Source organism: Aspergillus puulaauensis, chromosome 5, assembly GCF_016861865.1.
Source record: "Aspergillus puulaauensis MK2 DNA, chromosome 5, nearly complete sequence".
NCBI classification, from domain to species: domain Eukaryota; kingdom Fungi; phylum Ascomycota; class Eurotiomycetes; order Eurotiales; family Aspergillaceae; genus Aspergillus; species Aspergillus puulaauensis.
In genome coordinates this window covers 837,781-856,426 of record NC_054861.1, presented here as the reverse complement: position 1 = coordinate 856,426, position 18,646 = coordinate 837,781, and the positions used below count along the sequence as shown (strand labels likewise).

The 18,646-nt window shown below is 48.5% G+C and overlaps 8 protein-coding genes across 8 annotated transcripts; 3 read left to right on the top strand and 5 right to left on the bottom strand.

The window, feature by feature from the left end:
- Window positions 1-603: 603 nt before the first annotated feature.
- Window positions 604-2,454, top strand: kexA (serine-type carboxypeptidase kexA; the record flags this gene model as incomplete). Its single annotated transcript, XM_041705302.1, has 3 exons — window positions 604-614; window positions 674-1,034; window positions 1,099-2,454. The coding sequence occupies 3 exons, from the start codon at window positions 604-606 to the stop codon at window positions 2,452-2,454; spliced, it is 1,728 nt and encodes a 575-aa protein (XP_041557801.1).
- A 274-nt stretch (window positions 2,455-2,728) lies between these two features.
- On the bottom strand, window positions 2,729-4,069 carry cia1 (iron-sulfur cluster assembly protein CIA1; the record flags this gene model as incomplete). The annotated part of the gene is made up of 1 exon (XM_041705301.1): window positions 2,729-4,069. One exon carries the CDS (start codon window positions 4,067-4,069, stop codon window positions 2,729-2,731), a length of 1,341 nt encoding a protein of 446 aa, XP_041557800.1.
- Window positions 4,070-4,437: 368 nt separating this feature from the next.
- On the bottom strand, window positions 4,438-7,407 carry APUU_50316S (IQ calmodulin-binding motif domain protein; the record flags this gene model as incomplete). The annotated part of the gene is made up of 1 exon (XM_041705300.1): window positions 4,438-7,407. The coding sequence occupies one exon, from the start codon at window positions 7,405-7,407 to the stop codon at window positions 4,438-4,440; it is 2,970 nt and encodes a 989-aa protein (XP_041557799.1).
- Window positions 7,408-8,514: 1,107 nt separating this feature from the next.
- Window positions 8,515-9,746, bottom strand: APUU_50315S (SKI complex subunit WD repeat protein SKI8; the record flags this gene model as incomplete). Its single annotated transcript, XM_041705299.1, has 6 exons — window positions 8,515-8,698; window positions 8,755-8,941; window positions 9,020-9,113; window positions 9,178-9,590; window positions 9,645-9,681; window positions 9,744-9,746. 6 exons carry the CDS (start codon window positions 9,744-9,746, stop codon window positions 8,515-8,517), a joined length of 918 nt encoding a protein of 305 aa, XP_041557798.1.
- Window positions 9,747-10,373: 627 nt separating this feature from the next.
- APUU_50314A (RING finger and CHY zinc finger domain-containing protein) lies at window positions 10,374-12,469 on the top strand (the record flags this gene model as incomplete). The annotated part of the gene is made up of 3 exons (XM_041705298.1): window positions 10,374-11,438; window positions 11,495-11,859; window positions 11,911-12,469. The coding sequence occupies 3 exons, from the start codon at window positions 10,374-10,376 to the stop codon at window positions 12,467-12,469; spliced, it is 1,989 nt and encodes a 662-aa protein (XP_041557797.1).
- An 851-nt stretch (window positions 12,470-13,320) lies between these two features.
- Window positions 13,321-13,785, bottom strand: APUU_50313S (uncharacterized protein; the record flags this gene model as incomplete). The annotated part of the gene is made up of 2 exons (XM_041705297.1): window positions 13,321-13,435; window positions 13,493-13,785. 2 exons carry the CDS (start codon window positions 13,783-13,785, stop codon window positions 13,321-13,323), a joined length of 408 nt encoding a protein of 135 aa, XP_041557796.1.
- Window positions 13,786-14,408: 623 nt separating this feature from the next.
- Window positions 14,409-17,284, top strand: APUU_50312A (DUF2293 domain-containing protein; the record flags this gene model as incomplete). Its single annotated transcript, XM_041705295.1, has 5 exons — window positions 14,409-14,543; window positions 14,596-14,715; window positions 14,788-15,075; window positions 15,137-15,862; window positions 15,947-17,284. 5 exons carry the CDS (start codon window positions 14,409-14,411, stop codon window positions 17,282-17,284), a joined length of 2,607 nt encoding a protein of 868 aa, XP_041557795.1.
- A 667-nt stretch (window positions 17,285-17,951) lies between these two features.
- On the bottom strand, window positions 17,952-18,318 carry ATX1 (copper metallochaperone ATX1; the record flags this gene model as incomplete). The annotated part of the gene is made up of 2 exons (XM_041705294.1): window positions 17,952-18,103; window positions 18,225-18,318. 2 exons carry the CDS (start codon window positions 18,316-18,318, stop codon window positions 17,952-17,954), a joined length of 246 nt encoding a protein of 81 aa, XP_041557794.1.
- Window positions 18,319-18,646: the final 328 nt, after the last annotated feature.

The following is an 18,646-nucleotide window of genomic DNA, read 5'->3' as shown; positions in this document are numbered from 1 at the left end:
TGACGCCGTCCGTACGGTAAAATACATAATCGCCACCCACTGTGGAACTCCATATAGTAAGCGTCAGTAAGATGCTTACGAATGGCCACGCTACCTTTCAGTTTCACCATCGTCACACCCTCCACCGTGCGTCCTACTCACTTCAGAGCTCCCCCTCTTGATACTCCCCTCTTGATTCTTTCTTTAAATCCCTCTGTTTTACCGCGCTCTTTATTTTTGTTTTACTCCTCTGTTTTCCGAGCAAAGCTATACACTTGTTTTTTGCGACATTCACTAGGTGCGGAATCTGGACCGACGCGACATTCGACTACCATAACCAATGAGTTCTTGAAACCTCGCTCTCGCAACTGGCAGGCTTGTCGTCCTGCTCAATCATCGAGCTCCTCCATTAATTACCTACTCTCACTTCGGCGATCGTTTAGTTATAGGATGGCCCCCGGGTCATTCTCCCGACACTCCGGGGGGGGAAGTGGTTCTCTGTTCTCATCGTATTTCTCAGCATTATTATTGCTCCTCCTTAATCCCACAGCAATCTCAGCCCAGACTGCAGCCGATTACTATGTGAAATCATTGCCCGGAGCCCCGGATGGCCCGCTGCTGAAGATGCATGCCGGGTAAGCTTCGCCGAATCCATCCACATATCTACACAACTAACCTCTTTCTTCCTTTTAAGACATATAGAGGTAGACCCAGAAACCAACGGAAACCTTTTTTTCTGGCACTATCAAAATCGGCACATCGCAAACCGTCAGCGAACGGTGATCTGGCTGAACGGAGGACCCGGCTGCAGCTCGATGGATGGCGCGCTTATGGAGGTTGGGCCCTATCGACTGAAGGATAACCACACCTTGGAATACAACGAGGGCTCATGGGACGAATTCACGAATCTTCTCTTTGTCGACCAGCCTGTTGGAACCGGGTTCAGCTTCGCCAACACCAACAGCTATCTCCATGAGCTAGATGAAATGGCTGTACAATTTGTTACATTTATGGAGAAGTGGTTCGCCATATTTCCTGAATACGAACGAGATGATGTATGAACCTCACATAATTCCAGTGCCCTTGATCGACTTTATGCTGATTTGTGTGGCTTGACAGATTTATTTCGCTGGCGAATCATATGCAGGCCAATATATCCCATACATTGCGAAAGCTATCCAAGAACGAAACAAAAACATCAACAGAGATCGGGATGCACATTGGAATCTTCGCGGTCTTCTCATCGGTAATGGTTGGATATCGCCAGCAGAACAGTACCCGGCCTACTTGACTTATGCTTATGAAGAGGGCCTTGTTCAGGAAGGTAGCAAGCTCGGAAAACAACTCGAAGTTTTACTCTCCGTCTGCAAATCGAAAATGGAAACTGGGCACCCCAAAGTTTCCATACGTGATTGCGAAGCGGTTTTGACTGGACTACTCCAGAACACCCACGACTCGAATGATCAATGTTACAACATGTACGATATCCGCCTTCGCGATGCTCCCGATTCTTGTGGCGCGGACTGGCCGCCAGACCTGCATGATGTGCTGCCTTACCTACAGAGCCACGAAGTAACTCAAGCTCTGAACATAAATCCTAGCAAACAATCAGGGTGGCAAGAATGCGAGGGCAATGTGGGCAACGCGTTTCAGGCAGATAAGTCCAAGCCATCAGTCAACCTGCTTCCCGGATTACTCGAGTCGGGTGTTAAAATTCTTCTCTTCAGTGGTGATAAAGACCTCATTTGCAATCATGTTGGGACCGAGGAGCTCATTGGTAATATGAAGTGGTCTGGTGGTACTGGCTTCGAAATTTCACCGGGTGTGTGGGCGCCACGACATGATTGGACGTTTGAAGGTGAGCCGGCTGGTTACTACCAACATGCGAGGAACCTGACCTACGTTCTCTTTTACAACGCCAGTCACATGGTTCCATTCGATCTCCCTCGGCCTTCCCGGGATATGGTCGACCGCTTTATGAACGTAGACATTGCCAGCATTGGTGGCATGCCAGCAGACTCTCGCATCGATGGTGAACCTCTCCCTCAAACCTCTGTAGGTGGCCACCCAAACAGCACGGCCGCCGAAGAACAAGAACAGCAGAAGATCAAAGAAACTGAGTGGAATGCCTACGCCAAGTCCGGCGAAGCAGTACTCGTTGTTGTCATTATTGGGGTTCTAGTATGGGGCTTCTTCATATGGCGCAGCCGCCAACGGCACAGCGGCTATCGTGGCATCTCTGTCAAATCCCCAAGTTCGACATCTGTCCTAGGACGATTTCACAACAAGCAGAGTAACGGCACAGACGTGGAAGCCGGCGATTTTGATGAGGCTGAACTGGATGACTTACACTCACCTGGCTTGGATCGAGAGAACTACGCTGTCGGTGATGACAGTGGAGACGAAGGGCAGGGACAGGGGCAGCAGCAAGCTCAAGGGTCCTCATCGCAAGCCGGAGTTAATCTTGTAGAATAATTTTTCTTCTGTTCTTTTGACCAATTTTGGATGTCTTGTAGTGTTTTCTTCTTTCTTTCAACTTCTTTTTTTTAACACTATATACGGCCTACCGCAGAAAATGACCCAAATCCAACCATTAGATATGAAACTTATGACCCAACTAACATTTCGCTTCCTGGTTTCCTGTGTTTTTATTTTATCCTCTATAGGCTCCTAGCTAACCCCAACATATAAGTAACAGAATATTATCTGGCATAGCTCGCATCGTGGTCGCGTAGATGTGATACTAATGTTACCGTGTCAACACCCACACTTTGATACTCCCGTCGTCGGCAGTAGTAACTAGCAACTCTTCCTCTTTATTCTCTTCTCGGCCCCGATCAGCCCGTTTAGCCCATGTAACGTGGTTGATTTCGTAAATTCCATGTGCACCATCGATGACTCCAACGATCTTCCATTCAGTAGGCGGAGGCGGATGTAGAGAATCACCCGCGTCAGTAGAGTTCGGGAATTTGGGATCAATATCCATGGGTTGCTTATAAGTCTGGGATGGAGCCGCGAATCTTTCCTCATAAACCACAATGCGTCCATCTGCGCCGGCAGAAGCCAGCAGGCCCGTTCGTCGACTCCAAGAAACCGCATAAATGGAGAGCTCGTGTGAATGAGGAAGGACGGCGTCCTCTTCCCAGGTTTCATCTGTGCCAGATGGCCGAATAATACTTGGTATTGCGTCTGCTCCGGGTGCGCTCATCTGGGCCTTCGGTTGACGTCGCCAAATGCGAACAGACTGATCATGCGAACAAGATGCGAGGCGAGGCCCCGAAAGAGAATGCCACTGCCTCCACTCTTCCTCCTCTGATTCAGACTCCGAAAAAGGAAGTGGCACATTATCAACACTCTCCCAGTCAACACTCCAAACCGTCCCTCCATGGCCTCGAATACATGCAACCTGGCCCCAATCATCAATGTCCTCCCGCCAAATTCGAATTGTATCATCATAACTCCCACTAGCAAGGCACTCCTCCGCGGGATGCCAAGCAACACACTTGACATCCCCCTCATGCTCCTGCATCACAGCCACGGTTTCAAAGTTGTTATCCCCATCATCAAGATCCTCCCAGATCCAGATTGATTTGTCTCGTGAGCATGTGGCAAGAAGCATCCCGGACGCCGACCACGAAACGGATTTTACTTCGCTGTCATGGCCGTCGAGAAGAACAGCAAACCGCCATTCCTCGTCCTCGTGCTCCTCACCGTCTTCCTCTCTTGCTCGTTGCGGGATATCACCATTCTCTTGTGCTGTAGCCACTGTCTCCTCATAGTTATCCCATCGCCTCCAGATTCCTACGGTTGCATCGAAACTTCCTGTCGCGATGACGCTCTCGCCCGACACATTCGGCTTCCAGGCGCAAGTGCGGACGCTTCGTTTATGACCGCCGGATATAGTAGAAAGGAGACGGAAATTTGTTAATGAATAGATGCGAACTGTTTTGTCAGAGCTGCAAGTTGCGACGAGGGGCAGGGTAGGGTGTGGTGCTGTGAGCCATGTGCGTTCGAGCGACGGTGGGGTTAGGTTGGAAAGGAGGTTGATGTTGAACTTCGGAACAGCTACGGCAGCATTGGGTGCTACCATTTTAGGATACTCGGTCTGAAATAGTAGGATAATTTGTGCTGGAGTGGTTCGGGAGTGAATCTCAGTCCCGATGCTGGAAGGGTTGAACGGACGGCCCAGAGAAACTTGATTTGGTGGGGTTGCAGCATGACAATTTTATAGATAAGATAAAACTTGTCTCAAGAAAACGAAATAGAGATGATAACACATTAAACATATAAATGGATTTATTCTGAACGAGTAAATCTAAACCAATCCGTAATGATCACTAGCAACGGAGTTACAGTCATAAGGTCATGGAAGAGTCTAACTACAGAAAACAGCACCACGCTGATAAACCCTCAAATGCCATTTAACAGACAATATTCAAAGTGGAAATAAAGAACACCTTAGGATACTGGACTCAAACGACCGCTCTCGCTTAAAATCCCTTCATAGATCATTCCATGACATAACCAATCCACTTCACGCACCTTGCCCAGTTCCTCTGTCAATTGCCCAACTTGATTCACGAACTCTGGCATACCTGCCCCAGCTAAACTCTGGCTCGCAGTACTCGTTGCTCGCACTCTTTCGCTTGCACTTGATGCACTGAGTCGGGAAAGCACGTGGCCCCGTAAACGGGAAAGTATAAGACGTGCGACTGGATCTGCAAAGCCAGTCGCGCCATTTCCGGGTGTACTAGATGTCGTGGTATTCGTCGAATCCGACGAGAACGGCGGTCCCTGCGCGGGAATCTCTGTGTGGACTTCAACCGATGTCTGGCTTGCCGTGAGAGATGCAGCTGCACATGCTGTCGCGACCGGAGAAAGTACCCGCCTGATAGTCGCAGTCAGCTGAGTACTGGCGTTGGAGGGCATAGGATGAGTAGACTCTAGGATTGATTGAATCCGGTCCGAGGAAACATCATTGAAATTCAATGACAATATCCGATCAGCTTCAGCTTTCCACTGAGCCCGTGCATCGCGCTTGAGTAAGTTCTTGGCAGTCAAAAGTATTGAAGCTGTAGCTACTATTTTAAAAGCCTGAGCGTGTAGTGTGTTCAATCTCTGGCGATCCAGCTCCAAGGTCTCGGGGACCAAATCGTCAGATACCGGTGCATTGCTGAAAACGAGATCAATGAGTCCATGGGCATAAATCTTCGAGGCGGGTGGCTGCGGTTCCCCATGGACATTCTCGGGATCGCGTTTTCGCATTTCATCAGCAATGATTTTACGGTGCGTCCGCCAAAAACGGCGGCTCTTTCCTATACCAAAGGAGCCATCCTGGAGGCCTCTCTCGAACGTCCTTTGTTCATACCCAGGGGCTTCTTGAATAAGCTGAGGAGCAGCAACCTGGATCATGAAGTTGGTATGGTCAAGAGACAAAAGGTCAATAATCCCCATTAGTCTTGCCAAGCGATCTATCGCATCTCCCGATATGTCCTCGGCAAATGCATTGACCGCAGGGTCACGGTAAGGCGCACAAAGCTTTGGAAGAATTGAGGTCATAAAATTGAAAAAGGCGTCGTAGGAGAAAGCTCCCGCTTTGCACTGGTTCTCCACCAATTTTGGATCGAGAACTTCACTAATCAACACATGGAGAGAATTGCCAGGTCGTAGGGAGCGCAATAAACGATCCTGTATGACCGTGGCCATGGCGACAATCCAATTTGTACCCATCCCAGCCTCCACGTCTCGGCGCATCAAAGCACACATGTGCTCCATGACCCGCTTACGCGGCTCTGTATATGACTCTTCCTCAATTTTGAACTCTTTGTTGATGAGAAGCTCATGGACCAGAGCACGATTCTCAGGAAGAGCAGTTAGAATCTTCGTGAACCGCTCGTGTGGAGAAATACGCTGTTTCTCTAATTCCTGCAGAACTGCGCTGTCCACATTGTTGAAGCTTTCACTAATCGGTGATGCAACACTTTCAGTGAGAGCTTCGGTGGTAGTTGTTGCAGACGCTACTTCTGCTGACCGCGGAATGGCCTGCTTGGAAGCCGACTTTTTCTTCTGTCGCTTGGCCCTTTTCAAGGCATCCCGGACCATCTGCATTGCTCTGTCAGGGCCTGCCAGACGCTTGAGCCTAGCGAGTAGTAGAATTTGATTCTGTCTGATACCTTGACGGTAGTCATCTGCTACACCTCCAGCTTGATCATCCTTCACTGTCTGCCAGATTAATTCCAATTCAACAAACTGGGCGAGCATAATCTCGATCAAAACACTGGAATCATGTGTCTTCCACGCATGGAACGCAGAAAAGAAGACATTGTATTCCTCACACAAAGTCTGAATTTCGGCAGAAATCGTTGCCGGTGAACAGCACCCAGAAGACAGCAAGAGGGTCACTTGTTTGAAAGCAGAGAGAAGTTCCTGTGCCTTGAAAATCAAGTCTTGCTCCTGTTCACCATCTCCGCTCAAAACTTCAGCAGGATGTGTGACAATCAAGTAGCTACTAAGGAACGTGCGCACAGCACCTCTGCCACCGATTGTTCCACTCTCCATATCCTGCAAGCCGCAAAGCCGAAGCACTCGAGCAGTTGTGGACAGGACTTTCTCCTCCGATAATAAAGCACCGACTTCTTCGAAACTCATGTCACGAATGCGTTCTGTTGTAATATTAAGACTTAGAAATTCTCGCATGATAAGTCTGGCATGATATGTCCTCCAAACCCTCTGGACTTTGCGCGCAGCGGCGTCTTCAGTGAGATGTTTCATAGTTGCAGTTTTCCTCTCTTCAGTTGTAGAACTGCTTGTGCGATGACGCCTAGGGGTTTGCTGGTATAGAAGTCGTCTCTTTTCTGCCTCTGCAAACTTCTCCGCCATTTCAACTCGAAGGCGCGCGTGCTCTGCCGCCTTCTTCTCGCGGTTGTCTTCTGCCTTTTTCTTCGCGCGCCGAACTTCCTCCTCGCACTTAGCTGTGATCTCTGCCAATAACCGCTCACGAGCCTGTTGAGCAGCTAAGGCTCTCCCTTCTCTCTGGAGGTTTCTAGTGGCAGCTTTCGTCAGAGCTGCGCGTAACCTCACTTTCTCTGCATGCAGCGCACGATCCGCAAGTCTTGCTTTCCTGCTTTCTAGGATGGACGCCCGTCGCAGATGTTGCGCGATATTCTCGGTAGCAGTTACTCCATGGGAGGCACTCGAGTGTTGCGAATGTAAGGAAGAAATAGAGCCCCGTCGGGACGAGACGGCGGAAGAGCGTCGAACTACGCTGGTTTTCCGCGCGAAACGCGTCGCAAGATGGGCTGGGAGGCTCAGTGAAGAGGGCGACTCATCGGACAGCATTTCTATGTCCGGCTCACTGTGAGTTTCGGGCGCAACCGCAGGGCCAGCGTCGGGCAGTTGAATTTCAATATCTGAATTGCGACGGATCATGATCTTTAAGATGGGGCGGGGTGTATACACGGGTACTGTAACGCATCCGAATAGTCGACGGTCGGGAGGGGTGATTATCGATAGCGGGAAGTAGCGTCGACTGGTGTTAATTCGAGAACCCAAGATCAAAAGAAAGAACTAGGTCGCGCGAAAGTAAAAATAGGTGAATTATTCCAGCCCGAAGGGTTTGCGTCACAGCCTACTGTCCTGACGAAATACTCCGTAAAAAGGAGTCAGTCTTGCTTATCGATGATTTGATGAGGACAGAACCCAAGCTATAGAGAGACCCGTGCTCTGTTTCAGAAACGAACGAAACCCGAGGATGGAAGGAGTAGTTAGACAGAAGGAACGACGAGAAAAGAAGAACTTAGGGATAAACGGAGGAATAATACATCAAGAATATAAGTGGGAAGGTCATGCAGCACCGTCAACGCTATTCGCCGCCGCCATCGTCGTCCGAACAGGGCCTCTCCGGACTAGTTAGTGAGCCGGAGTCAGCATGAAGCCGTCCGAAGAAGGAAATCGAAGCTCCCGCATGCGGTGTGTGTTTACCTAAGCGTATCTAAACACATGTGACATTAGAGAGAAAACAACTTGGTTATCGAAAACGCTTACTTCGTGGAATTTGCTGTCGGTGAATTAATCAATTATGAAGCAGCTGTTGCAGGCTACTACATCTAAGTTGAAAAGGACAAGGCAAGCATGATCCTCAATAATTGAATCTTAGATATGGTAAACTATGCAATTGCACCCTGCTTTTTAGCGTACTTCATTCAACAAGCGCGTCGAGTCTCCAAACATTGATTGGATTACTCGTCGTTAATGGCTACGGCCGGGTTTGCAAAGAGTATCTCTCTAGGTATGGCTCTGCGATTATATAGGAGCCCGTTGGATACTTGAAGCCCTAGGCCTACAGGTCTCGGTTTGTAATATTTTTGTTGAAACGGTTACGACTCAATGAGACGAGGCAAGAACAACCGTGGGAGGGAGTGGTGTAAGTATTTCTGCTTCTCTTTTTTTCTTTTTTGAATAGTGAAGTTGCCTAACTACCTAGTTGGTCGATTGCCATAATGAGAGGCAGGTTCTCGCCCTTGTCCTTTCAACGCTTCAGCCGCCCGTGGCTTCCCTATAGAAGGATATGCTTCTATTGGCACCAGCTATGGCGAATCCCTCAGATTTCCCAATTTTCGGCAACCATATTACACTCCATATGGCTCTTTCGGTCTCGGAATGGGTCGCAACACAATTCCTCGTATCGATCGACCAGACTTTGACTTTGCCATCAAAGGAACTTTTCACATTTCCAGTTAATTCGTAGCCTTTAGTAAAGTGGGAAGGAAGACTCACCCGCTTAAGAGATACTCTCCCGTACTGCTCCAGGAAAGAGAAAAGATCCACGCAGCATGACCAGTGAGGCTTGCCACCTGCTCGCCAGAAGACGTATCATATAGTACAATAACCTTAGAGTCACCTGCCGCGGCGAGAAACTTCCCACCAGGAGAAAATGCAACAGCCCGTATCGGCTTTACTAGACCTGTGTGGCGATTAGCTGGAGCTAGGTTTCCGGCTTGGGCGGGAGACCGCGGGTTGGCAACTTATATGCACCACATACCTGACAGACTGAATGGCATACGTCCCGTTTCTGTGCTGAAAATATAGACGCTGCCGTTTTCGTGGCCACTAGCGATGAATCGGCCGTCCGGTGACTATAAACGGCACATAAGCGTCTACGCGTAGTACGGGAAGCAGGAAAAAAAAAAAAATGCTTACCAAGTCTATGCAAGTTCCAAAGCTGCCATTCGTTTCATGATCTCGTATCTCCTCTTCGTTTGCATTCAGATCCCAAACTTTTATATGGCCACCCTGAGTGGTACCAGCTAGATATTGGCCATCGGAAGACAAGGCCACAGCCCAAAGATCCGCAAGGGTAATATCTTTCGTTTTTGACCATGCCCCATCATGAAAGGTCCATATTACCACCTCACCACCAAAGCCAACACTGACTGCTTTTGATCCTTTTGCATCCGTCACAACATGATGGCACCCGACTTTGTGGGCATCAAGTTTCTGTGCTAGAGGAAAGTCCGGATTATCTGTCGAGTGAACCTGAAGAGCATTGGACCCTGATGCCGACAAGATCTGCTTGTCGGTCACGGCCAGCGAAAAGATATCAGTGGGGTGAGCTGTAGCGTTTTAGTAAAAGAGCTTTGGTGGGGTTATACAGCTCTTGAGCTTACTATTATTTGCAGAGCCGTAGGAAAGGTATTGCTTCGACTAAGAACAACACTAAGTTAGAAGTAAATCCAACACATTCTTAACATGTGCACGAATCATACCATCCTTAGACAGGTGTTTGGTTGAGCCGTGCACCAACCGGCTGTCGCTGATTGTTGGTGGTTAAAGTCCTGTTGTGGTGGGACAAGTTGCAGCCGAATGAGATCATCCGAGACTTCCCACCATTACTTGAGCATGCGAGCAACAGCCCTCAATCAGCGCCAGCATTAATTCTATCCAGGTATTACTCTCTAAAATCGAGTTAAAATATAGGGAATTATCCTCATGTCAACATCGTACATGAAGCATAAAACAGCGGTTGGTCAGGTGACTGGGTGGGAAGGCGGGAGCCTAGGCAAGTGAGGTGGTGCTGTTCACATGCCGAATCGAGAAGGCAGTGGCAGTGGAACGAGATAACCTGATCCGATCGTTCCTGACGCTTTAGTCGAGCCTTAGCTCCCAACCATCTTGAATTCTTTTCATGCTTTCAATTTTTTTGGACTCGACATTCATTCACAGAATTATAGATTCGCTCTCCTCGACACACGCTATACAGAAGGCCTTCGATCTACCCCAGAGCAACCGGACCTCAACCTGCTTCCGACGATGACTTTTCACATACGCATCCGGAGACTCGAGGAATAAGACATCCGTCAGGGAATAACTGCAGAGATGGTAACTCGGGTCTTATTATGTCAGGCCTAAACCGAAATGAGTGCTTGGGAGAGCACTTGGGCGGTAATGGGTTCGCAGGAATTGAAAGTGAATCCATTACCGCGTCTTCATCGCCCACAACTATTCGGGAGATCTCAGAGAATGAGGTCAACAATACCTATCATTTAAGCCATAATAATATTGGGGGATCTTTACGGAATGGTGGGGGCAATATGAACGCGAACGCTGGGGATCCCCTCGCTACGTCAAGACAACCACACGCCGATTCTGCTCCGGGACAAAATGCTCCTCAAACCAACCGAGAATTCGAAGAAAGTTCCAATGCTGAATCGGGAACGGATGATATGAGTGTACATCCCCTACTTCCCGAGGATGATGGAATGGGAGCCTTGCGGAGGCGGATTCACGCGATTCGAGATTTGGGGCGAACGAACACTGAGCAGGCCCGCATGATCCATGATCTAATGACAGAGAAATACAATTCATCCCAGGCTTTCTCGGGACGCCATCTTTCGCCAATCTCCTCCCCCGCCCCCTCTTTCCGAACACCCGAACGATCGCATACACCAAACCGATGGAGCGGCCAGTCCTTCGGTCAACCTTCTGTCTCTTCAGCCTCTACAGCTACTTCCGAATTGCAGGGCGTTTCTTATAATCTGACCGCTGAAGATTTAGAGTCGACTTTCCATCCTAGGTTTGAGACAGAATTACCTGTTGAGTACGCCGAGGATACGGATGCTGAAGAATTCGAAGAGCCTTTCCTGGGTTGTCCACATTATAAAAGGAACGTCAAACTCCAATGCTTTGATTGCAAGAAGTGGTATACTTGTCGTTTCTGCCACGATGAAGTCGAAGCCCATCATCTTAATCGCCCGAAAACAGAGAACATGTTATGCATGTTATGCAGTCATGCCCAACCAGCAGCCCAATACTGTAAACGGTGTGGAGAAACAGCGGCGCATTATTACTGTGCCACATGTAAACTTTGGGACAATGATGCTAGTAAAAGCATCTATCATTGCAACGATTGTGGCATCTGTCGCATAGGGAAGGGTATAGGGAAGGACTTTTTTCACTGCAAGGTAAACACCGGCGGTAGTGGGAGGTAGCATCAACTCGTTGACTAACTATATGCCAGACTTGCAGTGTCTGTCTTCCTATTTCGATAGAGACAACACATAAGTGCATTGAACGTTCAACACAGTGCGACTGCCCGATATGCGGAGACTACATGTTTACCTCACCTGAGACGGTTGTTTTCATGCGATGCGGCCACAGCATTCATCAACGATGTCTTTCCGAGTATTCAAAGTCATCGTATCGCTGCCCAATATGTAGCAAGACAATCACGAATATGGAAGCAACGTTCCGAAATCTGGACAGGGCTATTCAAAGCCAACCAATGCCAATTGATTTCAAAGACACTAAAGCTATCATAACCTGCAATGATTGTGGTACAAAGTCGGTCGTTAAATACCACTGGCTAGGCCTGCGGTGTGATATGTAAGTGTTATCGGCGCTTTGGCCAGGAAATGGGCTAACGAAACGATTCAGGTGCGAATCGTATAATACAACTCAACTAAGTGTCCTCCAAGGGGATTCCCTAGGTTCGTCAGAGCAGAATATTGAGGGTGAGATTTTCGAGGCTTCAAGACTGAGGTCATCTTCTCATGGCGCGGATGACCCGGCGCTACCTTATTTGACGCCATTGCAAATTGACCCCAGCTCGGCCCCAGGAGCGGGTGCGCATCCCCAATTCAATTCATCGGGGCAGATCCATTCATATAACCTTACCCGTGGCCGTGCAGTCTCACCCGTAATCAGCAACTATTTCGGTATACCTCCTGATCGTCATTCACCCAGGCCCACATCCACATCATTCTTTGGAGGTCGGTTAAATCAGAGTGATGAAAATGATGGTGATGGTGAGCTTAGCATTTGGGGTACTAGATTCAAGTATAGATATGGATTTCTTAGTAGGGTTACGGACCCAGCGGACGATGACGAAGAGGTCGACGAAGTTTCAGACTCTGGTGATTCCGATAATAAAAATGAGGGCGAAGATGAGGATGAGGATGAAGACGAGAGCATCGATATATTCGGGCATCGATGATACATCTACATATGCAAATGGACCAAAGAAAAGATGATGGCCCAGTTGGTTCCATGAATGACTGTGATTAGGAAGCACTGGCGTTACCTGGCAGGCCCGTCTAATTAGGGCTTCATACACAGGCGGGTGAATTCAGGTGTTTGGAGATTAGCAAATAAGTAGACATACTAACTTTCGCTGATGGACCAATTCATTGGGCATATAAAAAGCAGATCAAACACCCGGGATCTCATTTTCGATCGTGAACTATCTATGGTATTCAGCATACAACCACCTTTACACCAAACCAACTGGCTTCAACGGGAATTTATATATATATATATATACCCCTCTCTCTTTCTTTACAGATGATACATAACTAGATCAGGCTAGGCACTATTCAATATCTGTGTTGCCTTACGACCGCATTTTTTATTGGTAAGAGATATCAAATTTCAAATGTGCCCCCATTGTCCCGTGGTCTTAATGATATATACTCTCATTGTATTGGCCACACACGGGTGTATCTCGCTCTAGAGCCTTGGTGTTCAGTCTCATCTCGGTTAATCCAGGATATACAATGGACAACAAACGTTGCAGACATGGTTCACCACCCGCACTGAGCTCACTGACAGCTGGCATCCAACCTGACACACATATGCAGCTGAAGAATTGAGAGGCGAAATAAAACTCTCAAGACCACAAGTGGTTTTGGCTTAGGTCTCCAAGATCGTAGTTCTGGGAACCATACACTCACTATTTCAAACGTATTTAGCTCGAGAGGCCCACGGTATGACCACAATAATTTGACATCAGGTGCCTATAAATATTCGTTATATGCCAACAGATAGCAAATCACGGTGGATTGGTCGTTATCTCAGACACGTTCCCAAGCTCTCATTCAGAAGCATCAATGTTTGGTTCCATTGTTCACATGCATCCCTCTGCGTGGTTGGATCACTCTGATTGATGCCTATTCCTCCCAAGCTTCAACCTAATTAGACTGGAACCGAAATATATTGCACACGTTGGGAGAAACCTTACTTTCGCATATTTGACCTCACATTGGGCTGACCCCAAAACTTGATCATGAGCAAATTCCTAACGATTTTATGCTCAATACCTGCAATATTGGCCGCTTTATGGAGAAAGTTCAAGGTATTGATGATGCGCCGGGAATCGAAATCTTGAGCTGGTAAGGAGCGAAACGAAGAACGCAAAGTCGCCAGAAATACATGGCGTGAGGGCGTTGAATAATTGACGGCTTTAAGGCCCTGCCGATAAAGTTGCCGATAGGCATGGATGATTGACTGCTGGTCCGCAGCTATGGCGTTCATGATGGGAAGTTTGTGGAATCTAATCCCAAACTGGGGCTCCTGGAAACACCCTCCCAGACCACAGGGTATTTAACCAAGTTATCAGGATTCAGGATTATTCAGGAGCCGCCGCCCCAGGTTTAGGAAGTTGGGCGGAGCACCCGACTTTGTTACCGGCCAGGATCGCACTAGCCTAATCAGGTACAGCCAGCATGAACCACGCGGGCCCACGTCAGGCTGAAATGGCCGTTTCGTTGCCCTTCCACCTCTCCCTCTCTTCTATCCCTAAGGTTGCCAATACCTTGTTGGTTTCCGTGTTTGACTCCATCCTTGTTCGATATCCCATCCGGTTATTTCGCTTCACCAAATCGAAGCATTAACAAAACCTATTCCCGGCGTATTCCTGGCGTTGGTTGTTTTAAATGCCTTCTCTCACCCACATGCCGCCCTTTTTCAAGATGGCTCACTGAATGATTGATCTTACCAACTAGCCACTAAGCTACTGATTTCCGGCGAACTAAATGCTGACAGGTTTAATTTCGCTCGGCACTTTACCTAGAATACCACAGTCTAGCATCCGGGTGACACGATGAAGTGGAAAGCATGCCCGTTATAGTCAACTAAGATCATCGAATTTCTACGATATGACTCGAGTCCCTCGAAGGTCTGCCTCGGTCCTTGCCAGGCGGAGCCCAAATTGGGTTGCGAAACGAAAGGCGCGGAAACACAAAGTGATACTGGAATCCGTCACCCAGGAGAAGAAAAAGCTTCGAAGTGTGGTATGCTACTACCTCGCCAGATTTCTCTCGACACCTTTGACGTCGATGGCAGATATCCTTCGAAGCTAAAGCGCCCCCGGGTTATACGTTTATATCCGCGGGCGATCCACATTTCACAACGACCTGCAAAGAGATTTGTCGAAGAGATGGGCTCAAGGTGTACGCAGTCTCTGTAAGCCGAATCCTCATCAATTCTTCTTTTTGTCGAATAATCGATATTTTCTAATCATTTTGCTCTTATTAGACAACCCCCCACATGTATACACACGGGCTTTCACAGCATGTGCACCGCATTGGCTATCACTTTCCCAGTGCTGTTGTTGCTAATGTGTGTATGGATCGCGGTCTATATCTCACCGCAACTGGGAAGACCGTATCCTTTTGCAACATAAGAAGTGAGGCTGGCCGTAGAAATTCTGACTCAGCTTCTCAGATTACTATTAATACAGAAGCAAGGGATGTCCTCAAGGATCTCTTCCCAAATATTCCCGACAATGATCTCAACCAAATTATCAAAACGGCATTTCAAAAGGTGGTTCCTACCGGTAGGCGGATAGCCATAACTCAAAACAATTGTTAACTGGTAAGTTCAGGGCCAACGGAAAGTGGGCACAGCAGTTGAGCTACCTCTCGCCCGACGAGCGCAATTAGCAGTTGTCGCACATATTCGACATATCTACACAAACTACGATCGCATTCTCAAAACAACCTCCTTCCATGAAGCAAGGGCTACTGTTGAACAGCCCACACTCGCCAAGTTAGTGGAATGGAGAGGTGACGATGAAAATGGCAAAACGGTCCTTGAAGATGTGTTCCGCGAAGTCATTGTTATATCTGATGACGATGATAGTGACGTTGAAGGAGAGCCGCTTCCACTCCATGGCCGAGATACAAGCGTGGAAGTTATTTCCAGAAATGCTGTGGTTGAGGAGCTTCAGATGAGGCCTGTCAACCATGGCAATCCCGCTCTCCGGGAACCGCAAGTAGAGAATTTGGACGATGAGATCGCTTCAGGCTTTCGTTTCATCCCAAGGCCTCCCAAGAAAACCAAGATTGACCGTCGAGGATTCAGCAGGTATCAAGCCTGGGATCGTGCCATCAATAGGTACAGGAACAGAATAAATGGCACCAATCATCAGTTTCCTTCATATTCTGCAGGAGACAATTTGCCGGAAAACCTTGGACTTGGCAGGGAGCCTTCTTCACGCCGAAGCATTGACACCGCACACTTATCTGTTGCCCCTTATGCCTTTCCTAATCAGAGAGCAGTTAAAAGTAACTTGAGCCGGCCCCAGCTTAACTCCGTGGCAGCACATCGTGTAAGTCCCGCACCTTTGCTTTGCTCGAGGCATCCTCAGAGAAACCCTCATCGGGGCAACCCAGCTGTGCTGACTTTGGATGAGTTTCACGAACTACATCCTCTGGCCGAGCTGCCGAACAAGAGGAGGGGAGGTGCCATTGCCCCACCCGACATGCCCAATTCTTTTCCATTGCAGAGTGCCGATATATTTGAGCCAGCAAGATACCCGCTCCAAAATTCTGACGTGTCAAGCGGTCCTGTTTTTGTCAGTGGCCCAAGAGAAGTCCATGAGAAAATTGGAGACGATCCTAGACCCCCTCCCTGGCCACCAGGACACTCACACAGCAGGATGGACGAACAGGATCACGTGCTGCCTTCCATCGAGAGCCCTTTTCCTGTGGAGATCAAACGCCCAAATAGTGGCCATATAGAACACCTTACTAGAAGAATGTCTGGAGCGTTCAATTTCCGCTCAGTAACGCCTTACCGCCAAGTCCACCAAGATTTTCCGAAGCATACCTTACCTCAGGAATCTTCTCAACCGCACGCCTCCAAAAGACTGCGTGTGGCATATCATGAACCAATTCCAATGGAAGATCCGCTCCCTCCCAATGGCCCAATCACTTTAAGTACTCACTCGGGGAATCGAAATGGCGCAGCCGAGCAGGTCTCTGTCCAAAATGGCCCCCAAACCCGTAGGAGATATGTCGTGCCAGCTGAGCCACATTGCATTGGAGAACATGCGCCAGGCAATGCCCAGGATTCTCCCATTTCTACCGCTCGTTCTAATTGCGGTTCCCGAATTCTTGCACCTCCTGGGCCAATAAAAGGTTATGATGGCCAACCGTTTCCTTACAAAGGTCCTGTTGACTCTCAAAACGGATATCATAAATCACCAGGTCAATCTCTCACAGCGTTTGATATGAGGTATACCGCTATTTCTGGTAATGGCCGTGATAGGACTATCCAGTCCCATTGGCCGGGTCTAACAGAGCCACATGTATCTCGCAATGTCCAGGAATCTAGTTGCAATGAAGGGAAGCTACCAGAGGTGACAGGGCGTCGGTATGATTATACCCGGTGGAACAAAGATCTTGCTCCCTACAAGCCCGCAGAGAAACAGAGACTTTACGCCGATGGTTTTGTCCGCCCTATCGATATTCGGGAGCCCGGTATGTTAGATCAACTTGCCTCCGGGCACGTGGTAGAAACCCTACCTCAAATGGCCAACCCAAAGCTCTGCGGTGCCGCATATCGGCGTGTTGTGTCGGATAATTTACCATCGGCGCCGCCCCGCTGTCGAACCCTTCTGGATCCTGTGGCTAAATCCCCTTTCCCTTCCCAATACTACGCAGCGATTGGCGATCAAGCCTTGAGCCATACCGATAAACTACTCAGAACACCACCCCGTCTAGCAAGACGGAAGACATCCAAGGGGTAACCCGACCCCCTCATGGTATGGCCACACAAGAGGATCCCATTTCCGTAGGAATCTGACATGCCCCAACCCCTGTCCCCCTTTACCGCGTCTGGTTTGGCATTTTTATATATAAGGGCCCTCAGCAAGCGTCTAATACTATTCTCTTTTTTAGGAAGACTTACGAATCTCGTCAACGTGTCCTGCTTGGAGACGAGCTGCACCCTCGTGCCTATCTCAGGCGAGCCGAGGATCAAAGATACCTACCCACTACCTGAAAGATGTGCAGTGATGATTGTGGATTGGGGCATGATTGACGAAGACATTTTCTTCACATTATACATGTTCATTGGATATTGTTAGCTTTTCTGTTTATTATGATACCCAGAATCGGATAAATGGTATTTCGGCGGTTGCCTAGGCTGAGGAATAGAATACAATAGTATATCCCATTTTGATACCAAGGAAGTCAAGGCTACCCGAGCAACATGAGACGGAGTACGAATTATGGTACGAACTTGACTTTAGGTCGTTAGGGGAGCAAGGATGCGTCCGCTGCTCCATGCGTGCAGCAGTCCTTTTCCTCGTCAAAAGTATGTACATATTGGCCACTGATTAAATCGTTTATCCATTCCATCGTAATAACTGTAAGCTTTCGTCGCTGTGTGGGCCCGGAGGTCACAGGCACGTATTAAACATCCCGAGCCTGCCCATCGGCTTCTCCGGTATTCACTGTCTTCCCTGTCTTCTTGATGGTCGTGAGAACCGTCTCATAAGGGACAGTGTCATCGGTTACAACACTCGCGGTCTGGGAATCAAGGCTCACGTCAAAGGATTTTACGCCTAACATACGCGTTGTGTCAGCATCTCGGTCTCGGACAGTGATTCTCGTTGGAGCCCCTCTCATCGGGGTTTGTTGAGAAAGAGGGGCAGAAGGGCAGAGGGGTGGGTAGTTAGTAGTTACCGTCTAGTTTTTTGAGGACGCGCTCGACGGCGCCGGAGCAGCCGCCGCAGCTCATGCTCACGTTAAATTTGTATTGATGCTCTTGGTCGCCCATCGCTCTTATGTTGGTAATTGAGTTATTGTAAGTGTGGTGAGTTTTGTTGATGAATGTTACGGACAGACAACGCACAAGTGGAGTGTGGAGGCGGATCCGTCAATGACAATCAGCCAAAGCCTGCAAGCTCTTTAACAGATCGGTATTATTGTAATCTCAGAACTCCGAGGCATTCTTCGTTTCCACAATGCGAAAAGGCCGGCATTTGTAGTCCTACTCTCGAGAAAGACGCACAAATGGCTCATAGACTCTGATTATCACCTCATCAGATTATTCAGGGTTGAATTATTAATTTATGGGCTACTGGAGTCCAATCCACTCCAGCATA